At 37.1% G+C, this 21,235-nt stretch overlaps 1 protein-coding gene across 4 annotated transcripts in view; it reads right to left on the bottom strand.

Annotated features, from left to right (window-relative positions):
- Nucleotides 1-15,871: 15,871 nt before the first annotated feature.
- Nucleotides 15,872-21,235, bottom strand: part of LOC126334529 (uncharacterized) — a 113,087-nt gene continuing 107,723 nt past the window's right edge. For all 4 annotated transcript variants that reach the window (XM_049996885.1, XM_049996884.1, XM_049996883.1 and 1 more), the window contains exon 6: nucleotides 15,872-16,274. In XM_049996885.1, the coding sequence (XP_049852842.1) occupies nucleotides 16,095-16,274 (180 nt within the window). In that variant the 3' untranslated portion in view covers nucleotides 15,872-16,094. The remainder of the gene's footprint in view (nucleotides 16,275-21,235) is intronic.

Genomic DNA, 21,235 nt, shown 5'->3' with positions numbered 1-21,235 from the left:
TGTGGGTCTCCACAATCACAAGTGGGGGGAGGGGGGTTTGCTTACCCTAATTGTGTAAAAAAAATCTACATCTGCCATGTTGGGTTCTAGTTCTGTTGAGCATTAACCACATTTGGTGTGCAAGTCAAATCTTGGTAGTTTTTGGGTGACAGATGACATAATATTATTTTCTTGCCCAGTCCATTCTTTAGTTGATTGGTAAGATTGACCTCGTCTCCGCCAGCAAGCTTTGCTGTTATTATTGGTGCTCATCTAGAGCAAAGTCAATAACAGTTTGCATTATCAACATGTTGATGGATTGATAAAATAAGGGAAAGGCAATCAGCTACATATAAAGGGCTACATATAAAGGACTGGCGCGTGGCACACAAAAATACATAACAGAAGACAGTTAACACTAACTTTTGAGCCCTTTGTCTTTTTCTAGTAAGAGTACATACTTTCATACAGACAACCATACAGACATTCAAATCGAGATTGGTAGATTTTTTTATTTTAGTTTTTTATTATCTATGATGTTTTTGCACTCATTCGAGAGAGTATTTATACTTTATAGTTAAGGGGGTGGAATGTGGCATAGTACTGGCAGCCATTCCATAGGTGTTGATTTGATCAATCATTTCAGTGGCTTTCTTTTGGTCGGGCATCTATCTTTAGTGCTAATGGTCTATTTAATGCAACTGGGGTACAGTATTTAACAGCTAAGAAGACAAGACACAGAGCAGAACCACATATGGTGGGTGTGGATACTCTCCATGTTGCACCAAATTTCTTTTGAATGATGCTGTTTGTTGCTCAGTTTTGTGGCTGTTTTTGTTAGATGCTCTCTGAAAGACTATCAAGTATTACCCACAGGTAATTCGGTCTTGTACTGCAAGAAAGTGCAGTGTTTCCAAACTGACTGTTGAGTTTTCTTTTGGCAAGTTTATTGTCAAGGTGTAAAGGTAATTCACATCTGTAGCACAAGTCTACACATGCACTCTGCACAACATTAAATTAACTAGTAAATATTAATACTTAGGCAATCTTATGATCTCCTGACTATGAGACACTTTCTACATATTGTGAAGAGTAAGCACTCACTGAAAATACTCATGAACTGTGATACAAAAGCAATATTTACCAAATACCGTTTTCTGAGTGACCAAGAAGGTGATAATAAGCACTGAACTACCCGACGAACTATCCAGGAAATTGACAGAGCTAGGTAAACAACTAAAACAAGAAATAATTACCAACATAGCCTGCAATATAAATACATTAACAGGAAAAGTATCATCCATAGACGATAAACAGGGACAACTGGCAGGTTAGTTATGAAACCTTAGTGAAGCATATTCTTAAATTCAGGAGACGCAATCCCAAGTGGATGCATCAGTAAAAAAATGTGACGAATGCAGTTAGTGAACTGCAAGACATATGCAAAAACTTACTTACAGAAGTACAAAAGTTAAGTCTAAGAGTAGAACAGTTAAATTTAGAGTCAAAATTTGCCAAAAAACAGAGAAATAAGATATGTGCAGATGTCAAGGAAATAACTGAAAAAGCTGAAGCCGGGATGCTGGATAAGGGCAGCACCTTGCTGCAAAGGGTGTCAGAGGGCAAAATTTATGTAGATACAGTAGAAGAAGCTCTAAAAGAGAAAAAAGTCAACATCTTGCTAAAATAGATTCAGGTTTAAAGGAAGCACAGGAGAAGTTACAAGCCAGTATTGTTAAAACTACTGATATTCCAAAACAACATTTGACAGAAAACAATGCATGCTTTTAGAGAAGTTAGATACTTTCACTGGTTAGTGGTAATCACAACGGCAATGGAGAAAGCATTAAATTCAAGGGCAGATATAAAAGAAATGGTCAAAAATTTAACAAGAGCAACTAAAATGGGCATGTAGCATATGGCCAGCCTGTACTATATGTACAGACACCAGCTACCGGCAATAAACAGCTGATCGCTTGGCAAACGCGAAAAAATACCAGGCAGGCAAATAATCCACTGACAGCAGGATTCGGACAGCAAAGTAACACACATAGGTAAGTGAATCAAAGTGCTTGTCTCAAGAACACCAAGTGGAACTTAGGGAACTGATACTTGCTTATACATATGTATTTGATAAAAGACCAGGTACCATTAAGGATTTTGTGTACAAAATGTAACTATATCCTCTTGAAGCTTTTTGTTCTACTTCATACTCTGTACCATGGACAAAGAGGGAAGCAGTAAGAAAAAGAGATTAACAGGATGATTGAATGGGCCATAATACAGCCATCTTTTTCCCCTTATTGTAGTCCTACTGTGCCCATGAGAAAGCCAGATGGCAAGGTGTGCTTGGTCCTCGACACACGTAACATTAATGTGATTATTGTACCAGTCTGAACACATCCAGACAATTTAGAGGAACAGCATATGAAATTCCATGATGCTAAATTTCGTACTACAATCGACCTGAGGTCTTCATATTGGCAAATAAAACTACATGAAGAAAGTCAGAAGTATACTGCCTTTATATGTGGTGGCTGGAACTTTGAATTTCAAGTATTATTGTTCGAATTGAATATGTTACTTCCTTCTTACAAGTTTCTAACAACCGTTCCTATACATCAACTAGATTTATACCAAATGAGCTGATGTTCAATTACAAACAAGCAGACAAGTGGGAGAAACCTTTCCCCAAGATACCGATACCGGAATTATCACTGGATGATAAAATACGACGAGCAGTAATAAACCTTGAAACTTGGGCTAAATATAGGAAAGGAATTTATGACAGAAAGCTGAAACATACACCACCATTTTACATAAGATGAAAGGTGTTACTTAGAAGACATCCCAAATCCCGAAAAATTGGAAAACTGAACCGTAAGTGGCAATTACTATACACCAGACCATATATAATTACCAAAATCCCCTACCCACTGGCATACAGTAGACACACAATAACAAGGGTAAAGATAAAGGCCCCTACCCACACAAAGACCTAAGAAAGTTTATATACTGAAGAAGGGCTGTATACTGTCTAAGTTGTATATATGTATAATAATATTAGATTTAGGATGCTGGAAAGTCACATTCCAGAATTTATGTTATTAGTTGCTAAGGACAATTTTTGTTTTTCTTACATGTCAAATGTGTAAATGATAAGATGAGTGGTTGTAACAAGGAAAAATTTTACTTTTATATGTCAAGAGACAACGATACTCCAAACACAATGCTTCACACTGTGCATAGCTCAGTTGTAAGCAATAAATGAACTTGTGAAACACACAATAGCTTGCAATGCAGTACGCAACTCACCGCATCATAAGTGGTACCAGAGCGACACAGTGATTGTGCACTGGGGAGCAAGCTAGTCAACAAACTGCAAGCACGTGCACACCAGACAGGTGCAGCTGGAAGTGTTGGAGGCCCCAAAACAAACTAACTTAGTAAAGCCTATTGCATAAACAGGGACATAGAACATTAAGGATGAGTCTGTGCTACATCTACGACTATCTGCGCAATAAACACATACAAACATATGTTAAGGAATTATATACACAGGGAAGGGTCGCTAAACATCAAGATATTTACTTCTGCTATGCTACTAAATACATTATATCTATATAGGTACAATATTTACAAATTTAAGTGTTGGAAGTGCACACACCTATTATACTTGATGGATGAGAAAAGTCTTCCTGCAGGTAAACAAGCTAGTGTATTAAACCAGCAAACTGAATAAAAGATCTACCTTTTAGATTTATAAGGTAAGTAGAGACGCACACGACATAAAATAGATTGAAGATTTCAAAAAGGATCATGCCGCTGATTGCATACTGAAGTGAATGAATATATGGCTAAATATGTCAAAAAGGTATTAGTAGCCACCAAGCCACTATACACTTATCTATGAAGACTTGGTTTTAAGTTGGTATAAAGTTTTTCTCTTCCAGGGAATCGTGCATTAAAAGAGAGTGAAGAAAGATAAATGCTTATAGAGTGTTGGGTACCATATAAACACAAGACAGGACTGCACTGACAATAAATATAGTTATAAGTTTATGATAAACATGAATGTGGTAGTGTGAAAGTGTGTGACAAAGAAAACAGTTGCATTATGTCACATATCATGACGCTCAACTAACGAGCACTACGAAATAATTTAGAGGCCGTACCCTAACTACTGTGAGCATTGACTACTCATGAAAGCGTGAAACACCTGGTTTATTAAAAACAAAGATTCCAAGACTTACCAAACGGGAAAGTGCCGGTAGATAGGCACAATGAATAAAACACACACACAGAATTTGAGCTTTCACAACCGGTGGCTGCTTCGTCAGGAAAGAGGGAAGGAAAAGGAAAGATGAAAGGATATGGGTTTTAAGGGAGAGGGTCATTCCAATCCCGGGAGCAGAAAGACTTACCTTAGGGGGAAAAAAGGATAGGTATATACTCGCGCGCGCGCGCGCGCGCGAGTATATACCTATCCTTTTTTCCCCCTAAGGTAAGTCTTTCCGCTCCCGGGATTGGAATGACTCCTTACCCTCTCCCTTAAAATCCACATCCTTTCATCTTTCCTTTTCCTTCCCTCTTTCCTGACGAAGCAGCCACCAGTTGCAAAAGCTCAAATTCTGTGTGTGTGTTTTATTCATTGTGCCTATCTACCGGCACTTTCCCGCTTGGTAAGTCTTGGAATCTTTGTTTTTAATATATTTTTCCCATGTGGAAGTTTCTTTCTATTTTATTAACACCTGGTTTACATTGAAATGGTTATCCTTTATAAAACGAATATAACAAGTAGATATTGAGCTGCACTTGTAAACACTGAATAAGTATTTGATACAATTGGTATCGTCAGATTTGAATTGTGTTTATAAACAACAACCTATTTTGTTCTTGGGATTACAGCTAAGTCTATTAACGTAACAGCACATAAATGCCTTTCTGTGGAGATTCCGCAATCCTTGATCCTTCCTGGAGAATGTTAGAGGCAATGCATAGTTTTTTGAGCTGCGCGTAGTATCTATTGTAGTGAGTATTGTTTGGTTCTTTAATTCTTTGGAATTGATAAATATGCTCCAACAAGAAATCATTGTAAACTGAAATGAAATATATGTCAATTCATGCCATAACGGAAAGCAGAATCTATTATTGTATGAATGTTATATGAAGAATGTATAACCAAACGAGAGTAATACGCGTACTCGTATAATTGGAATCAAATAATGTAACAAAATTGCAATTTAATAAAATACACTAAAACAAAATGACAACCAATGAAAATATGTATGTAAAAAGGGGACAGAATATGTTACAGACTATAATGTATATAGGCGACGATAATGGCATGTCAGCAAATGAATAGGACAAGTGTATTTTATAATTGTATTTGTAATTTTTTTTATTATGTGTATGGTATGTGGAAAGGACACTACACAAACTTTACGTAATGCAACTGAATGAAAGATGCTCCAAAACAAAGTGCAAGAAGATAAAAAAAAAACCTGGCTGCAAAGTGTTCAGTGTGCATGTGATATATGTGGGTGTGCGCGATAAACTAAAGATGGCAATACTTCATGTAACATGAATTTTCTGTGCTCGACAACCCTGTAAAAACATGAAGTTTCTGTGCTCGGCAATGTCATAAAGACAAGAATTTTCCGTGTTTGAAAATGTCGTATAAGCCGCAAGAAAATTACCTTGTCGACAGATGTCAGATGTACAGCTGGTGTCCCCACCAAATAAGTGAGAGTGACGAGGTGAAATAAATTCCTTAGGCCGCCAATATGGAACCAGTTGTCACCGCATTGAAGATTTCACAAAGGATCACACCACTGAACACGAACTTCATGAATTTGTGCAGTGAAAGCTACTGTAAATGCACGACATGGACACTCTGGCCTCACATTGAACATGTGAGTGCGAACTGGAATGATAACGGACATTGAGCTGCATATGCATGCTTTGCAAGCTAAACACTGTGCAGGTGCTGATTGACAACAATGGGGCTATGCAGTTACAGCAAGCACTTTATTAGGAGAGAAAACTTGTGTATGTACACTACTGGCTATTAAAATTGCTACACCACGAAGATGACGTGCTACAGACACGAAATTTAACTGACAGGAAGAAGATGCTGTGACATGCAAATGATTAACTTTTCAGAGCATTCACACAAGGTTGGCTCTGGTGGCGACACCTACAACGTGCTGACATGAGGAAAGTTTCCAACCAATTTCTCATACACAAACAGCAGTTGATCAGCGTTTCCTGGTGAAACGTTGTTGTGATGTCTCATGTAAGGAGGAGAAATGCGTACCATCATGTTTCCAACTTTGATAAAGGTCAGATTGTAGCCTATCGCAACTGCGGTTTATCATATCATGACATTGCTGCTTGCATTGGTCGAGATCCAATGACTGTTAGCAGAATATGGAATCGGTGGGTTCAGGAGGGTAATACAGAACGCCGCGCTGGATTCCAACAGCCTCATATCACTAACAGTCAAGATGACAGGCAACTTATCCGCATGGCTGCAACAGATCGTGCACCCACGTCTTGATCCCTGAGTCAACAGATGGGGATGTTTGCAAGACAACAACCATCTGCACGAACAATTTGATGACGTTTGCAGCAGCATGGACTATCAGCTCGGAGACCATGGCTGTGGTTACCTTGACACTGCATCACAGACAGGAGGGCCTGTGATGGTGTATTCAACGATGAACCTGGGTGCATGAATGGAAAAACGTCGTTTTTACGGATGAATCCAAGTTCTGATCACAACATCATGATGGTCACATCCGACATCACGGTGAACGGCATATTGGAAGCGTGTACTTGTCATCGCCATACTGGCATATCACCTGGCGTGATGGCATGGGGTGCCATTGGTTATACGTCTCTGTCACCTCTTGTTCACATTGATGGCACTTTGAACAGTGGACGTTCCATTTCAGGTGTATTACGAGCCGTGGCTCTACCCTTCATTTGAAACACTATATTTCAGCAGGATAATGCACAACCGCATGTTGCAGGACCTGTAAGGGCCTTTCTGGAAACAGAAAATGTTCGACTGCTGCCCTGGCCAGCACATTCTCCAGATCTCTCACCAATTGAATGAAAACGTCTGGTCAATGGTGGCTGAGCAACTGGCTTGTCACAATACACCAGTCACTACTCTTGATGAACTGTGGTATCGTGTTGAAGCTGCATGGGCAGCTGTACCTGTACATGCCATCCAAGCTCTGTTTGACTCAATGCCCAGGCATATCGAGGCCGTTATTACGGCCAGAGGTGGTTGTTCTGGGTACTGATTTCTCAAGACCTATGCACCCAAATTGGGTGAAAATGTAATCACATGTCAGTTCTAGTATAACATATTTGTCCAATGAATACCCGTTTATCATCTGCATTTCTTCTTGGTGTAGCAGTTTTAAAGGCCAGTAGTGTATGTGTTAAAAGAAGCTGACATGCCCATATAAATTGATAACCAAACAGGATAACTGCAGTGGCCAACAATAAAGACTTTGCTCATGCTGGTCAGGGTTATCAACCTTCAAAAAGGGAAATAAGCTCAGACACTGTGCACCTTCATATGATGTCAGTGCAGGGGGCAATTATAATAGATCGTATTACTTTTTCTTTCTTCGTTCTTTTCCTTTTATAGATGGAAGCTATAGATACACAAAGCCAAAGATAAAATAACAAGCTGCTTTGTGGCAGAGACAATGTTTCGATACAAAAACTAGAAGAAATCCACTTTTCAATTGATTAATTTCTGTATCTTCACCCGTTTGTTTCTACAAGCTGGCAGATGTTTGACGAGATCTGTCATACCCATATTGTTGTTGTTGTTGTTGTTGTTGTTTTGTGGTCTTCAGTCCTGAGACTGGTTTGATGCAGCTCTCCATGCTACTCTATCCAGTGCAAGCTTCTTCATCTCCCAGTACCTACTGCAACCTACATCCTTCTGAATCTGCTTAGTGTATTCATCTCTTGGTCTCCCTCTACGATTTTTACCCTCCACACTGCCCTCCAATACTAAATTGGTGATCCCTTGATGCCTCAGAACATGTCCTACCAACCGATCCCTTCTTCTGGTCAAGTTGTGCCACAAACTTCTGTTCTCCCCAATCCTAGTCAATACTTCCTCATTAGTTATGTGATCTACCCATCTAATCTTCAGCATTCTTCTGTAGCACCACATTTCGAAAGCTTCTATTCTCTTCTTGTCCAAACTATTTATCGTCCATGTTTCATTTCCATACATGGCTACACTCCATACAAATACTTTCAGAAACGACTTCCTGACACTTAAATCTATACTTGATGTTAACAAATTTCTCTTCTTCAGAAACACTTTCCTTGCCATTGCCAGTCTACATTTTATATCCTCTCTACTTCGACCATCATCAGTTATTTTGCTCCCCAAATAGCAAAACTCCTTTACTACTTTAAGTGTCTCATTTCCTAATCTAATTCCCTCAGCATCACCAGAGTTAATTAGACTACATTCCATTATCCTCGTTTTGCTTTTGTTGATGTTTATCTTATATCGTCCTGTCAAGACACTGTCCATTCCACTCAAGTGCTCTTCCAAGTCCTTTGCTGTCACTGACAGAATTACAATGTCATCGGCGAACCGCAAAGTTTTTATTTCTTCTCCGTGGATTTTAATACCTACTCCGAATTTTTCTTTTGTTTCCTTTACTGCTTGCTCAATATACAGATTGAATAACATCGGGGAGAGCCTACAATCCTGTCTTACTCCCTTCCCAACCACTGCTTCCCTTTCATGTCCCTCGACACTTATAACTGCCATCTCGTTTCTGTACAAATTGTAAATAGTCTTTCGCTCCCTGTATTTTACCCCTGCCACCTTTAGAATTTGAAAGAGAGTATTCCAGTCAACATTGTCAAAAGCTTTCTCCAAGTCTACAAATGCTAGAAACATAGGTTTGCCTTTCATTAATGTTTCTTCTAAGATAAGTCGTAAGGTCAGTATTGCGTCACGTGTTCCAATGTTTCTACGGAATCCAAACTTATCTTCCCTGAGGTCGGCTTCTACTAGTTTTTCCATTCGTCTGTAAAGAATTCGTGTTAGTATTTTGCAGCTGTGGCTTATTAAACTGATTGTTCGGTAATTTTCACATCTGTCAACACCTGCTTTCTTTGGGATTGGAATTATTATATTCTTCTTGAAGTCTGAGGGTATTTCGCCTGTTTCATACCTCTTGCTCACCAGATGGTAGAGTTTTGTTAGGACTGGCTCTCCCAAGGCCGTCAGTAGTTCCAATGGAATGTTGTCTACTCCTGTGGCCTTGTTTCAACTCTAGTCTTTCAGTGCTGTGTCAAACTCTTCACGCTGTATCGTATCTCCCATTTTGTCTTCATCTACATCCTCTTCCATTTCCATTCCCCCCCCCCCTCCCCCCCCCCCCCCCCCCCTTGTATAGACCCTCTATATACTCCTTCCACTTTTCTGCTTTCCCTTCTTTGCTTAGAACTGGGTTTCCATCTGAGCTCTTGATGTTCATACAAGTGGTTCTCTTATCTCCAAAGGTCTCTTTAATTTTCCTGTAGGCAGTATCTATCTTACCCCTAGTGAGATAAGCCTCTACATCCTTACATTTGTCCTTTAGCCATCCCTGCTTAGCCATTTTGCACTTCCTGTCGATCTCATTTTTGAGACGTTTGTATTCTTTTTTGCCTGCTTCATTTACTGCATTTTTTATGCTTTCTCCTTTCAACAATTAAATTCAATATTTCTTCTGTTACCCATGGATTTCTACCAGCCCTCGTCTTTTTACCTACTTGATCCTCTGCTGCCTTCACTACTTCATCCCTCAAAGCTACCCACTCTTCTTCTACTGTATTTCTTTCCCCCATTCCTGTCAATTGCTCTCTTATGATCTCCCTGAAACTCTGTACAACCTCTGGTTCTTTCAGTTTATCCAGGTCCCATCTCCTTAAATTCCCACCTTTTTGCAGTTTCTTCAGTTTTAATCTACAGATTGTGGTCAGAGTCCACATCTGCCCCTGGGAATGTCTTACAATTTAAAACCTGGTTCCTAAATCTCTGTCTTACCATTATATAATCTATCTTATACCTTTTAGTATCTCCAGGGTTCTTCACCCATGACTATTAAATTTTCGTCTCCCTTCACTATCTGAATAATTTCTTTTATTTCATCATACATTTCTTCAATTTCTTCGTCATCTGCAGAGCTAGTTGGCATATAAACTTGTACTACTGTAGTAGGTGTGGGCTTCGTATCTATTTTGGCCACAATAATGAGTTCACTATGCTGTTTGTAGTAGCTTACCCGGATTACTATTTTCCTATTCATTATTAAACCTATTCCTGCATTACCCCTATTTGATTTCGTGTTTATAACCCTGTAGTCACCTGACCAGAAGTCTTGTTCCTCCTGCCACCGAACTTCACTATTTCCCACTATATCTAACTTTAACCTATCCATTTCCCTTTTTAAATTTTCTAACCTACCTGTCCGATTAAGGGATCTGACATTCCACGCTCCGATCCGTAGAACGCCAGTTTTCTTTCTCCTGATAACGACGTCCTCCTGAGTAGTCCCCGCCCAGAGATCTGAATGGGGGACTATTTTACCTCCGGAATATTTTACCCAAGAGGACGCCATCATCATTTAATCATACAGTAAAGCTGCATGCCCTCGAGAAAAATGACGGCCGTAGTTTCCCCTTGCTTTCAGCCGTTCGCAGTACCAGCACAGCAAGGCCATTTTTGTTATTGTTACAAGGCCAGATCAGTTCAATCATCCAGACTTGCCCCTGCAACTACTGAAAAGGCTGCTGCCCCTCTTCAGGAACCACACGTTTGTCTGGCCTCTCAACAGATACCCCTCCGTTGTGGTTGTACCTATGGTGCGGCTATCTGTGTCGCTGAGGCACACAAGCCTCCCCACCAACGGCAAGGTCCATGGTTCATGTGGGAGGGTCATACCCATATTGTTTAAAAATGTATATTTCAAGAATAAATTAAAGAGTTAGAAAAAGTTATTGGGAAAGTAAAGTTTTATTCATATATTCACATCAACTGCACCTGTCTGTTCTTCATTTCGCCCTCACTGAGAATCCTGCATGTGGAGGTTCTGAGCAGACAAGAGGAATTTGCACGAGCAGTGAAGGAGCAATCCTGCATCAGCATTGTTATAATCAGGTGTCTGTGCAATGGAATTAATGTGAAAAAGTACATAACTTAAATGATAAATATTGATCTTAAATGTATTGACATTGAAGGTCTGTTGACATTAGTGCCAGTTAAAGTTCACCCAAGATATGTATACCTTCCAATTTCTTTCCAATTAATTTTTTTAATTATTCAGGCAGCAATTATTAATCAGTTTCCGTTATTTATCTGCCCACGTATTCTACCACTATTCAAGTTTCATTAAGTTTTGAAAAAAATACATTTGCATTTTGCTGACTACCCTTTAGGGCCTTTTCACCGACAAAAAGGGCTGAATGGGCATATACTTCTATGTAATGCCATAATTAATACAGTTCACAATATTTTCTCTACCTGTTGCCAATATTCTGTTACTCTAGAGTATTCTCTAAAATTTAGAGTTAGGAAAAATTTGTATATAACATGTCCTTCAGGGAAATTACACATCTGTTATCCATTCTTATATCTATGTTAAAGTCACCACAAATTATGACCTTTTTAACAGTTTTTCTGAATGTAACCTGCTCAGCAATGTTTCAAATTCGTCAAGAAATGAGCATACGACTGAACTGTGAGCGGTATGACATATGCTAATAATTAATGTGTCGTGTTCCAAAAGTTCAATGTAGTAGCTTTCAAATAATAGTTTCTTGTTCAAGCAATAAAAATTTGTCTGACATCATAGCACAATACATGATCCTCCAAATCTGTTTTTTCCAGAAAAAGTTACTGGTAAACTGTAACCTAAAATTGAATTTATCAAGATGTTACTGTCATTTTTAAGCCAGTGTTCATTTGAGCATATAACTTTTACAGAATTTGTGTTTTCTAGAAATACTTCCAGTTCATACACTTCATTCATCATCCCTATTGATAGTCCATATATGTTTTAATGCATTATGAAGTTATTTTCACAAACTAAATCAAGCACAGTATCATTAAATTTGCCAATATTTCTGGTATCTGCATTGGTCTGTATTTCTAGACTGCATTATTTTGTCACTTTTCGACCAAATTCCTTAGTAATGACAAATTCTATTAGAGCATGTTACAGCAAATGGTTGAGAATACAAAAATTATTCTGCTTGATCTTTGCACCTCAACTTGGGAGACAGCACTATTTCCCAGCACGTGGATGAAATTTTAATTTCCCTTGTCAAATCTAGAGGAACTATACATGATAGATCTCAAAGAGTTGCTTTCACTAGCTAAATTAGCTGCCACCAGTATGGATATTAGTTGCTTTTAGTATTGGTTCAGGCATATTGCTGCACTACTGATATCCTGACTCTTTTATAAGCAGCTGTACAACATGCGTTCATGCACGTGTAGCACCTACACGTTTTCTTACACCTTAAAAAGACCTGTGATTATTACTTGGAAGCATAATATCTCTTCCAGGAATATCTAACTGTTTTCTCAGGTACTTCCTTTTCCTACATTATTCTGGATTTTAATCTTGTGATGACCTGTCTTATCAGTTTGTATACGAGAATATCATCTCTCAAAGTAGTATTTGAAGTGCAACACTGTTTGCAATAGCTGTGTAGCTATTAACTGCATTATGTACTTCCATGTCAAGCACCCTCAATCTGTGGTCTCTATTCATGAAACATTTTACCATTTTAGCTCTGCTTACAGCAATTGAAAAACACATACAGATGGTTGTTTGGAAGCTATATGGGTGCACAGTGAAGACAATTAAACTTTTCCTGTGAAAAATGTGCGTGTTCATTTTAAATATCCACACTATGTTTCTCATCTTTCATAACTTAAAACGATGTGCAGTGAGTGCAAGGGGCAGACCAAGTTTGTGTACTCCGTTTTATACTGTTCCAGCTTTATTGTGGATGCACTGATTTCAATCTGCCAGCCTTACCTGAAGGTAATGAGACATATATATTTTCGATCCATAACTGTATTTCTCACACACTGGCCACAAGGATGCTTCGTAGCAGCCCAATTGCCAGCTACTGTCCTAAGCCTAGCAAACATTACATCGTGTGGCGGCTCTTCATGGCACATACAAAATTTACTTTGTACCAGAGAAACATGCATACTATTTCACTGCTTGTCCACCCAAGAGTATCTTTGTGGTAAATACTTCTGAAAGACAAAGCCTTTTGGGATTCATACAAATACTTGTCTTTTATATAAATCACCACCTGGCTTATTAAAAAAACTCAGAGCTGTTTTAGATTTGACAAATTTCAGGAAAGGAATAAATAAAGTACGATTTTGAGAACTTTGTCTCATAATACTTGAGATAAGCACTACAATTTCACTGCTTAGTACAAGGTAATTCCTTAAGCTGTTCCTTGGGTTTCCTGGGTCGCATCTTCAGGGTTAGCCTGCCAAATACTTCCACAGCTCACAGTGATTAGTTGTAACCTGAGGGTACTGAGGCAGATGAGATACAAGCGAAATAAGAAGTTTCTCATAAGCCCTATACCCTTAGTGTTCTTCAGCCCTTCCAGCAAATTTATCTAGCAGAGAAAACAGTCTGGGACATACAGCACTTCCTTCACCAACTACAAAATGAGGGGAAAAAGGGTGCATCATGCTGGGAGTAGAGGGGAGGGAGAAGTTGAAGGTGATTCTAGGTCTTACATTGGAAACTTTAATGTCATCTGAAGATGACTCTAGGTCACACTATCACACAGTAGAAACAAACCCAGTAATTGTCATACAGTTAAAGAAAATAAGAACAAATAATTTTGTTTCAACCATAGTATTCTCCAAAACAGTATTTATTTCCTGTTTCACAAAACATTTCATCACACAGCTGTTAATGTGTTAAACATTCCATGCTCAAATGCATTGCATTTAAGATGAAATCTCTCAATGGAAAGTCCAATCTGAAATATCAACAATATTATGAAAAGGATAGATTTCTACTCACCGTGAAGATGACATGCTGAGTTGAAGACAGGCACAAAACAAAAGACTGTTATACATTCAGCTTTTGGCCAAAGTCTTCATAAGCAAGCACACCTCACATACACACACATGACCACTGTTTCAAGCCACTCAGGCCAGCGTATTTAAGATGAGAAAGATTGAGGCAGATTATTCAAAAAGAAAGAAAAGAAGATTAAGGGTCTTCAGCTGCTTGGTCTGGGACATATTGAGGGAGATTATTTAAGGAAAAAGGAAAGAAGAGTAAGAATTGATGCCTTGTCAAAGATGAGGTTATTAGAGATGGAGCACAAACTAAACCACAGCAGAATACCACATCTGCCATTTCCTACACAGAGTAGTAGCACTTCCTTTCAATGCTTAAATTGTTCATTCTCCATGGAGTCACTAATTTTGTCTGATGCCAGCACAGCCTCAAAATAATGCTTATGGAATGGCTGATGTAGTTGACAAGTGTACATTGCATAACTTTATTTAATGTACAAAAAATATTAATTCTCCAGAGTTGTGTAATTGTGTCAAGGAAATAACTGAACATCTCTAAGAACCCTCTTCATATACCTAGGGATTCTTAGACTTATATGCCAATACATATACTCCCAAAAGGCATTTGCGATTAATAACAAGAGAGAATTTACAGTGCACACTAATTCACAATGAAAATAATAGGAGTAAAAATTATTTCCATACAGATTATGCATCCCTGTCTAGGGTACAGATGTGGGTGTTGTACTCTGGCACAAAAATCTATAACACGTGGCTTGTACACATCAAGCATGAAATTAAAAATTCCCAAATATTAAAAAACAAAATAAAAAAATGTCTCATCATTAGTCACACCTTCACAACATATCAGAATATTCACGGATGTAAATTCTGCAAAATGTTAATGCTAATATTATACTAATGTGAGCATATACTTTGTCAGTGTATGGATAGCGGATAGTATACAGTGTAAATAAATGCTTTGTCTGAATACATAAAAAAAGTAGTTAAGTAGTGTAAGATGATAAAAATCAGCTTTTTTTTTCAAAGTAGCAGTTTTTCTCCAAATACATATATATATATATAGTAAATTAGAAGTAATTTCCATAATTATCAGTGTGAGCAGATTAGCACTAGTCATAATTTGTTGGTTAACTTTCATAAATAGCCATAGTGGCTGCATCTGCCTGTTAATGTCTAAGTTGACTCATTCCATATCCCTGAAAACTATCCTTCATTATGAGATTCATGGGGCATGATGTACAAATGAGGGCCAAGTACAGAGACAGAAACCAATAGAAAATGAGCAACAAATGTCAAAAGGAAGAAAGTGTGCACTACTGAGTACTAACTATTCTTGTCGCAAGAAAAATGGTCCATATCTCAATGTGTATTTGTTTCTGGGAATATATTTCTAGATTTTTTCTAATTTTGGTCGGCAGTGTTTCCTGTAATAATGTGGGACACTTTTTTTAATCACCCTGTAATGGAAAACAGACTGCATCACATGGGTATTTCACTAGAACATGTGAATACAGTATGCTGCCTAGAATGTCAAATATACCTTATTGATTGATGTAGTTAGTAACTTCTGAACATTTTATTTGGATCAACATGCCATGAAATCTCCATATATATCTAGGAAAGAAACAAGCTTAATGTTATTAGTGAAATTTATTTTATTGTTGGCTGATACAATAAAATGAAACCAACTGTATCACAATTAATTATAGAATAAATTATGGTAAAATAAAACTAACATCACAGTCATTCAAATAATGAGGTAATAGTTATATCTTGAATTAAATAATAATATGTATTACACTGCAACAGTTCCAGCCATTTCATCATAATTGGTTAATATGACATCAGTGTGTAATACAAATGCAACATAGTAATGATTATATGTTTGAATATATTTCATTAACCATTTTTGTCAACTGAGAAGGAATGACCACCATACTGTTACTTTTGCTACCTACATTTAGAGATTGGTTTCCTATATTTTGGATGCATCCTTCATATTATCTATACTATATAAACATTGAGGTTTCTTAAGAAGTGGATGAATATTTTTTACACATCCCACAATGCTTCCCGACTTCTCATATTCAAGATATTTTCTCAGGAAAAATCGGTTGGTTTCAATGACTCCAGGATCAGTCAAATAATCTGAAATCTGTTTGAAAATTCTATATTACAAAAGACAATAGAACAAATAGTGCAGTATTATATCATCAAAATGTTTATATCTATTACTGTAATACATTTCAGATACATATCTAAAAACAAAGATGATGTAACTTACCAAACAAAAGTGTTGGTATGTTGATAGAGACACTAACAAACACAAACACACACACAAAATTCAAGCTTTCGCAACCTACAGTTGCTTCATCAGGAAAGAGGGAAGGAGAGGGAAAGGCGAAAGGATGTGGGTTTTAAGGGAGGGGGTAAGGAGTCATTCCAACCCCGCGAGCAGAAAGACTTACCTTAGGGGGAAAAACGGACAGGTATACACTCACACACACACATATCCATCTGCACATATACAGACATATTCAGATATATTTACACATGCAATTAAGTGTATTTTTATAACAGTGAAAATAAGTACAGCTGTTAACATTATCACAAATTTTTGCAACAGTAAAATACCATAATTTGGTCTTAATGTGGATGCCTTTATTACAATGACAAATTTCTTCCAGTTGAGTGATTCCACTTCCACCAAAGAAACTTTCATTACAATGTTTATTTACACTATAAAGAATGTTATCCATGAAAAATTCAATGTAGAATAACAACAATGAACTATAAAATCAACCGAGATTTCCTAAATGCTAAGGATCATAAAAGTATGTCAGTATTCAAACATCAACAGATGTTTTCCTCGATACACAGTGCTGGGGAGGAAGATTCATACATTACTGACACAGAAAACATGACTGCAACCACATGGCAAATCCTGAACAATGTAATTGTGAAATAATGATTTCCAACACCATAACAAAGTACTTTCAGTTTATTTAAGCAACTCAGAAGTATGTTACAAGTTAGCAGGGAGGCATGTTTATACTCTGATGCAATATTTTCAGGTTATCGTCAACATAGCAGTGTCAGTTCAAAGCAACATTTCAATAAGTCTTGTTACTCATCATCTTCAGGCATAAGGTATCAAGTAGTTTACTTGTCAGACTGTTGCTTCAAGATAACGATGCCACTTGGCTGATAATTCAAGAAGATTTCACCAGTGAAATTTTCTGAGAGAGTGTGGTCTCATAAATTTATAATCGTTTCACTAAACCTCACCAGTCCTTTTCCTTCGTCCCTTTTTCTCCTCCTTCCACATTTCTGCCGGAAGAAGCCAGTGGCTCCAAAAGCTTGGAAATTTCAATACTTGTATATCTGTATTTTCCTCTCATTGCTTTATGAGTAGCTTTTTTATCCACCCAGTTAAATTACATTTACATTTAGTGCTATCTTCATGAGTGTCATGAAGACATATGTGTGAGTCTGAACAAGGCCATTAGCATCCAAACTCGATGTATGTATCCAAGCTTGATTTATATGTCTGAATGGAATATAAATTAATAAAAACATGTAGCTTTCTTACTACTTTTTTAAACGTATGTTAGGTAGATGTCATCAATTACCTTTTCTTCAAGTTACCAACCCATTTTATTAAGTTATAATTAATTATTTAAGCTATGGAGGTTAGGTGAACACTGTCAAAACACTCAACACAATATTCATTAACAAAGAATATGTTTTGCCCTGCACAGAAAAGTGTAGTTCTTGCCTTACATTAACTAATCTTGGTCATGTGACAATGAGTAGCAGAGTCCAAGTGTAAAATGGTGTGTGTTGTTATTTCTCAGTAAAAGCATAGAAAGTAATCAGATGCATGCTGCTTGAACTGGTGTGACTGATTTCAATTATAATCAAAAATGAAATAAATTATATTGTGTGTCAGACTTCAAAAAGGTAAAACAACATGGGATATAATCAACTGTGAAAGATATAGCCAAAAATTTAAAAAACAGTAATTTTATTAAGTCATTGAAAATTGATGACAACATAGTTAATTGCTAATGTACTAAACAACAACTTCAAAGATGCCATACAAAATTTAAAAGGGGAAACAAATCATCAGTGGTCGAAGCATGCTAAAACACTTGGCCAACCATCCCACTCAATGTTCCTGGAAGCAGTGACAAAAACAGAACTCATAAAAATAATCCAGAAATTAAAACCCAAAAAGTCCACAGGAGATGATGAAGTATTAAATTATTTAATAAAACATGTGAATGAAGAAATAATCAAACTTCTTTTGGATATTGCAAATTGCTCATTTAGAGAAGGGGTATTCCAGAAAAATTAAAAGTAAATGAAATAGTACCAATATATAAGAAAGGAGACAAAAATGATCCAAATAACTACACGACCAGTGTCTTTAATCTCTGGTTTCTCAAAAATACTAGGGATGCTCATGCATAGTAGGTTGACCACATTCCTGAAGAAACACAATATTCCGATTCCAGCATAACATGGTTTCCAAAAGCAGAAATCTACCAGAAACCGCCATCTCAAGCCTCACAGAATCCATTATAGATGCATTAGACAAAACAAACTCTGTCTGCTATGTTTCTGGATTTGTCTAAAGTGTTTGACACAATATCTCATACCACACTTACTGAAAAACTTGAAAGCTATGGCATTCATAGACTTGCAGCCAAGTGGATAAAATCATACATCAGCAACAGAAAGCAGTAAGTGGAAACAGAAACTGGATGCAAATCTGAAATCAGAAACATTAAGTACAGAGTGCCTCAAGGATCTTCACTTGGCCCACTTCTGTTCAACAATATCGATGTTAGTCATAAAGACAAAAAATACTACATGCAGATGAAATGACACTAATGAACGTAGGAAAAAAATCTCAAATCACTGGAAAGAAGTGTGTTTATGTCAAAGAAACACAGCACAGTGGCTTATACAAAATGACTTAATTTGAAATCTGAAAGAGACAATGTTCATGGTGTTCACAAATGGAGAAAAGGAAGAACACATAAATATATTCATAGATGAAACAAGACTGGAAGAGGTTACCACTATTAAATTTTTGGAAATTACAGTTGACAATAAGCTCCAATGGAGTCAACATATAGATAATGTTTGCTGTAAATTAAGCACTGCAGTATTTTCTATGAAACAGCTTGCACATTATGCCAACAAGAAGCTTCTACGTACAGTGTACCATGCTCTATTTGAGCCATACCTACAATACGAAATCACTATTTGGGGAAATTCCAGCAGAAATACAAAAGGAATATTTACATTGCAAAAAAGCTTTTAGGACCATCTTGAACAAGAAGACTCATGCAGAACTGTTTTCCATAGTCTAACAATACTGACATTTTCATCTCTATACATTAACAAAAAAAAAAAAAAAAAGACATTGCAAAAACTTTTAAAGGATCATTTAATGGAAAAAGAATTTTTGTAGTGTAGAATAGTATATGTATCAATGAATGAAAAATGGTACTATAACTGTTATAGAAGTGCTGTAACTAATTTCCCCCTAAGGGAAGTCTTTCCGCTCCCGGGATTGGAATGACTCCTTACCCTCTCCCTTAAAACCCACATCCTTTCGTCTTTCCCTCTCCTTCCTGAAGAAGCAACCATCGGTTGCGGAAGCTAGTAATTCTGTGTGTGTGTTTGTGTGTTTTGTTCATTGTGCCTGTCTGCCGGTGCTTTCCTGCTTGGTAAGTCTTGGAATCTTTGTTTTTAATATATGAACACATTATGATACGTAAATAACATGAGAACATGAATATTAAGAGAAAAATGTAAATACCAGTATAACATAGTATGTAAATAATTCTCAGGACATAGAAAATGGGTGAAAAATGAATGCAACATTATTATAAGTATTGCCACTTTGGTGTATTAAATTGTAATGAATAGGTTAAATAGCGTAGCGTGGAGAGCTGCAGCAAACCAGACTCAGGACTGAAGACCACAACAACAACGACAGGTTAAATACTGCAAGAAAATAGATTTAAGTTGTCCTATATTACAAGTACACACTTTGTACAAAATGTAATCAAATGCGACCAAATAAAAATCAATCAACTTCACTTTGAAATACACCTAAATACATAATTGATCAAGGACAAATACTGGATATATCCACAAATTAATTATTTTCTTTACTTTTTAACGTTTTAGGGACTTTACTTGAGACCTGAAATACACACATTACATAATCAATGCTCGCAAAGTGAAATGAATAGTGTTATTGCTGAATGACAGCATCTCTTCCTATATACACAGGTGTTCAGTAAACAAAAATATGCAAGAACTGTTTTAACACATTTGACAATCACTATGTCATCCAGACATAAATCAGAGGGAGTTTAGATAGTTTATTTCATTTCCTCTGTCACATCATAGAAAACATAATTCCTCTTTACACAAATAATCGAAAGAGGTACAGTTGTATAAAGAAAATGATGAAGATCATTAGACATCACATCCTTTAATGGACAGTGCAACTAAAACTCAGTTACAATGTGTAAATTTTGTTTGTGTTCTTTTAGAAAGTAGGCACTTACTTCAGTGTTCGTTTTGTCAACTAGCACATGGTGGCACTCCAAAATGCAACTTTTTATACCTCTGTTTCATCAGTGTAAACACAACAATGCTGCTACTTTCGCTGAGAATACAACCAGCAGGTTTGGCTATGGGAAGCCCCCTAGCTGGGATTTTATCAGAAATTTTTATGAACTACTTAGAGTCCAATTTTTTTGCCAGCGACAGAGAGATTCTTAGGAGAATAAAATTTTACAAGAGATATGTTGATGACATTTTACTAATCATTGATGGTTCTCGAAGTGACGTAGATCGTATTTTTTCGATTTTTAATGAGCTTCACCCTAATGTCAGTTTTACAATTGAGCGAGAATCCGATACTAGGTCCTTAAATTTTCTGGACCTCACATTAACAGTAGTTGACAACCACATTGAATTTAGTATTTTTCGGAAAAACACGTTTTCCGACAATATTATACCTGCAGACTCGGCCCATCCGTACGCCCATAAGATGGCCTTTTTTCATTCTAGTATTCATAGAGT

The sequence above is a fragment of the Schistocerca gregaria genome, chromosome 2 (assembly GCF_023897955.1).
Source record: "Schistocerca gregaria isolate iqSchGreg1 chromosome 2, iqSchGreg1.2, whole genome shotgun sequence".
NCBI classification, from domain to species: domain Eukaryota; kingdom Metazoa; phylum Arthropoda; class Insecta; order Orthoptera; family Acrididae; genus Schistocerca; species Schistocerca gregaria.
This window is presented reverse-complemented; position numbering and strand designations above follow the sequence as displayed.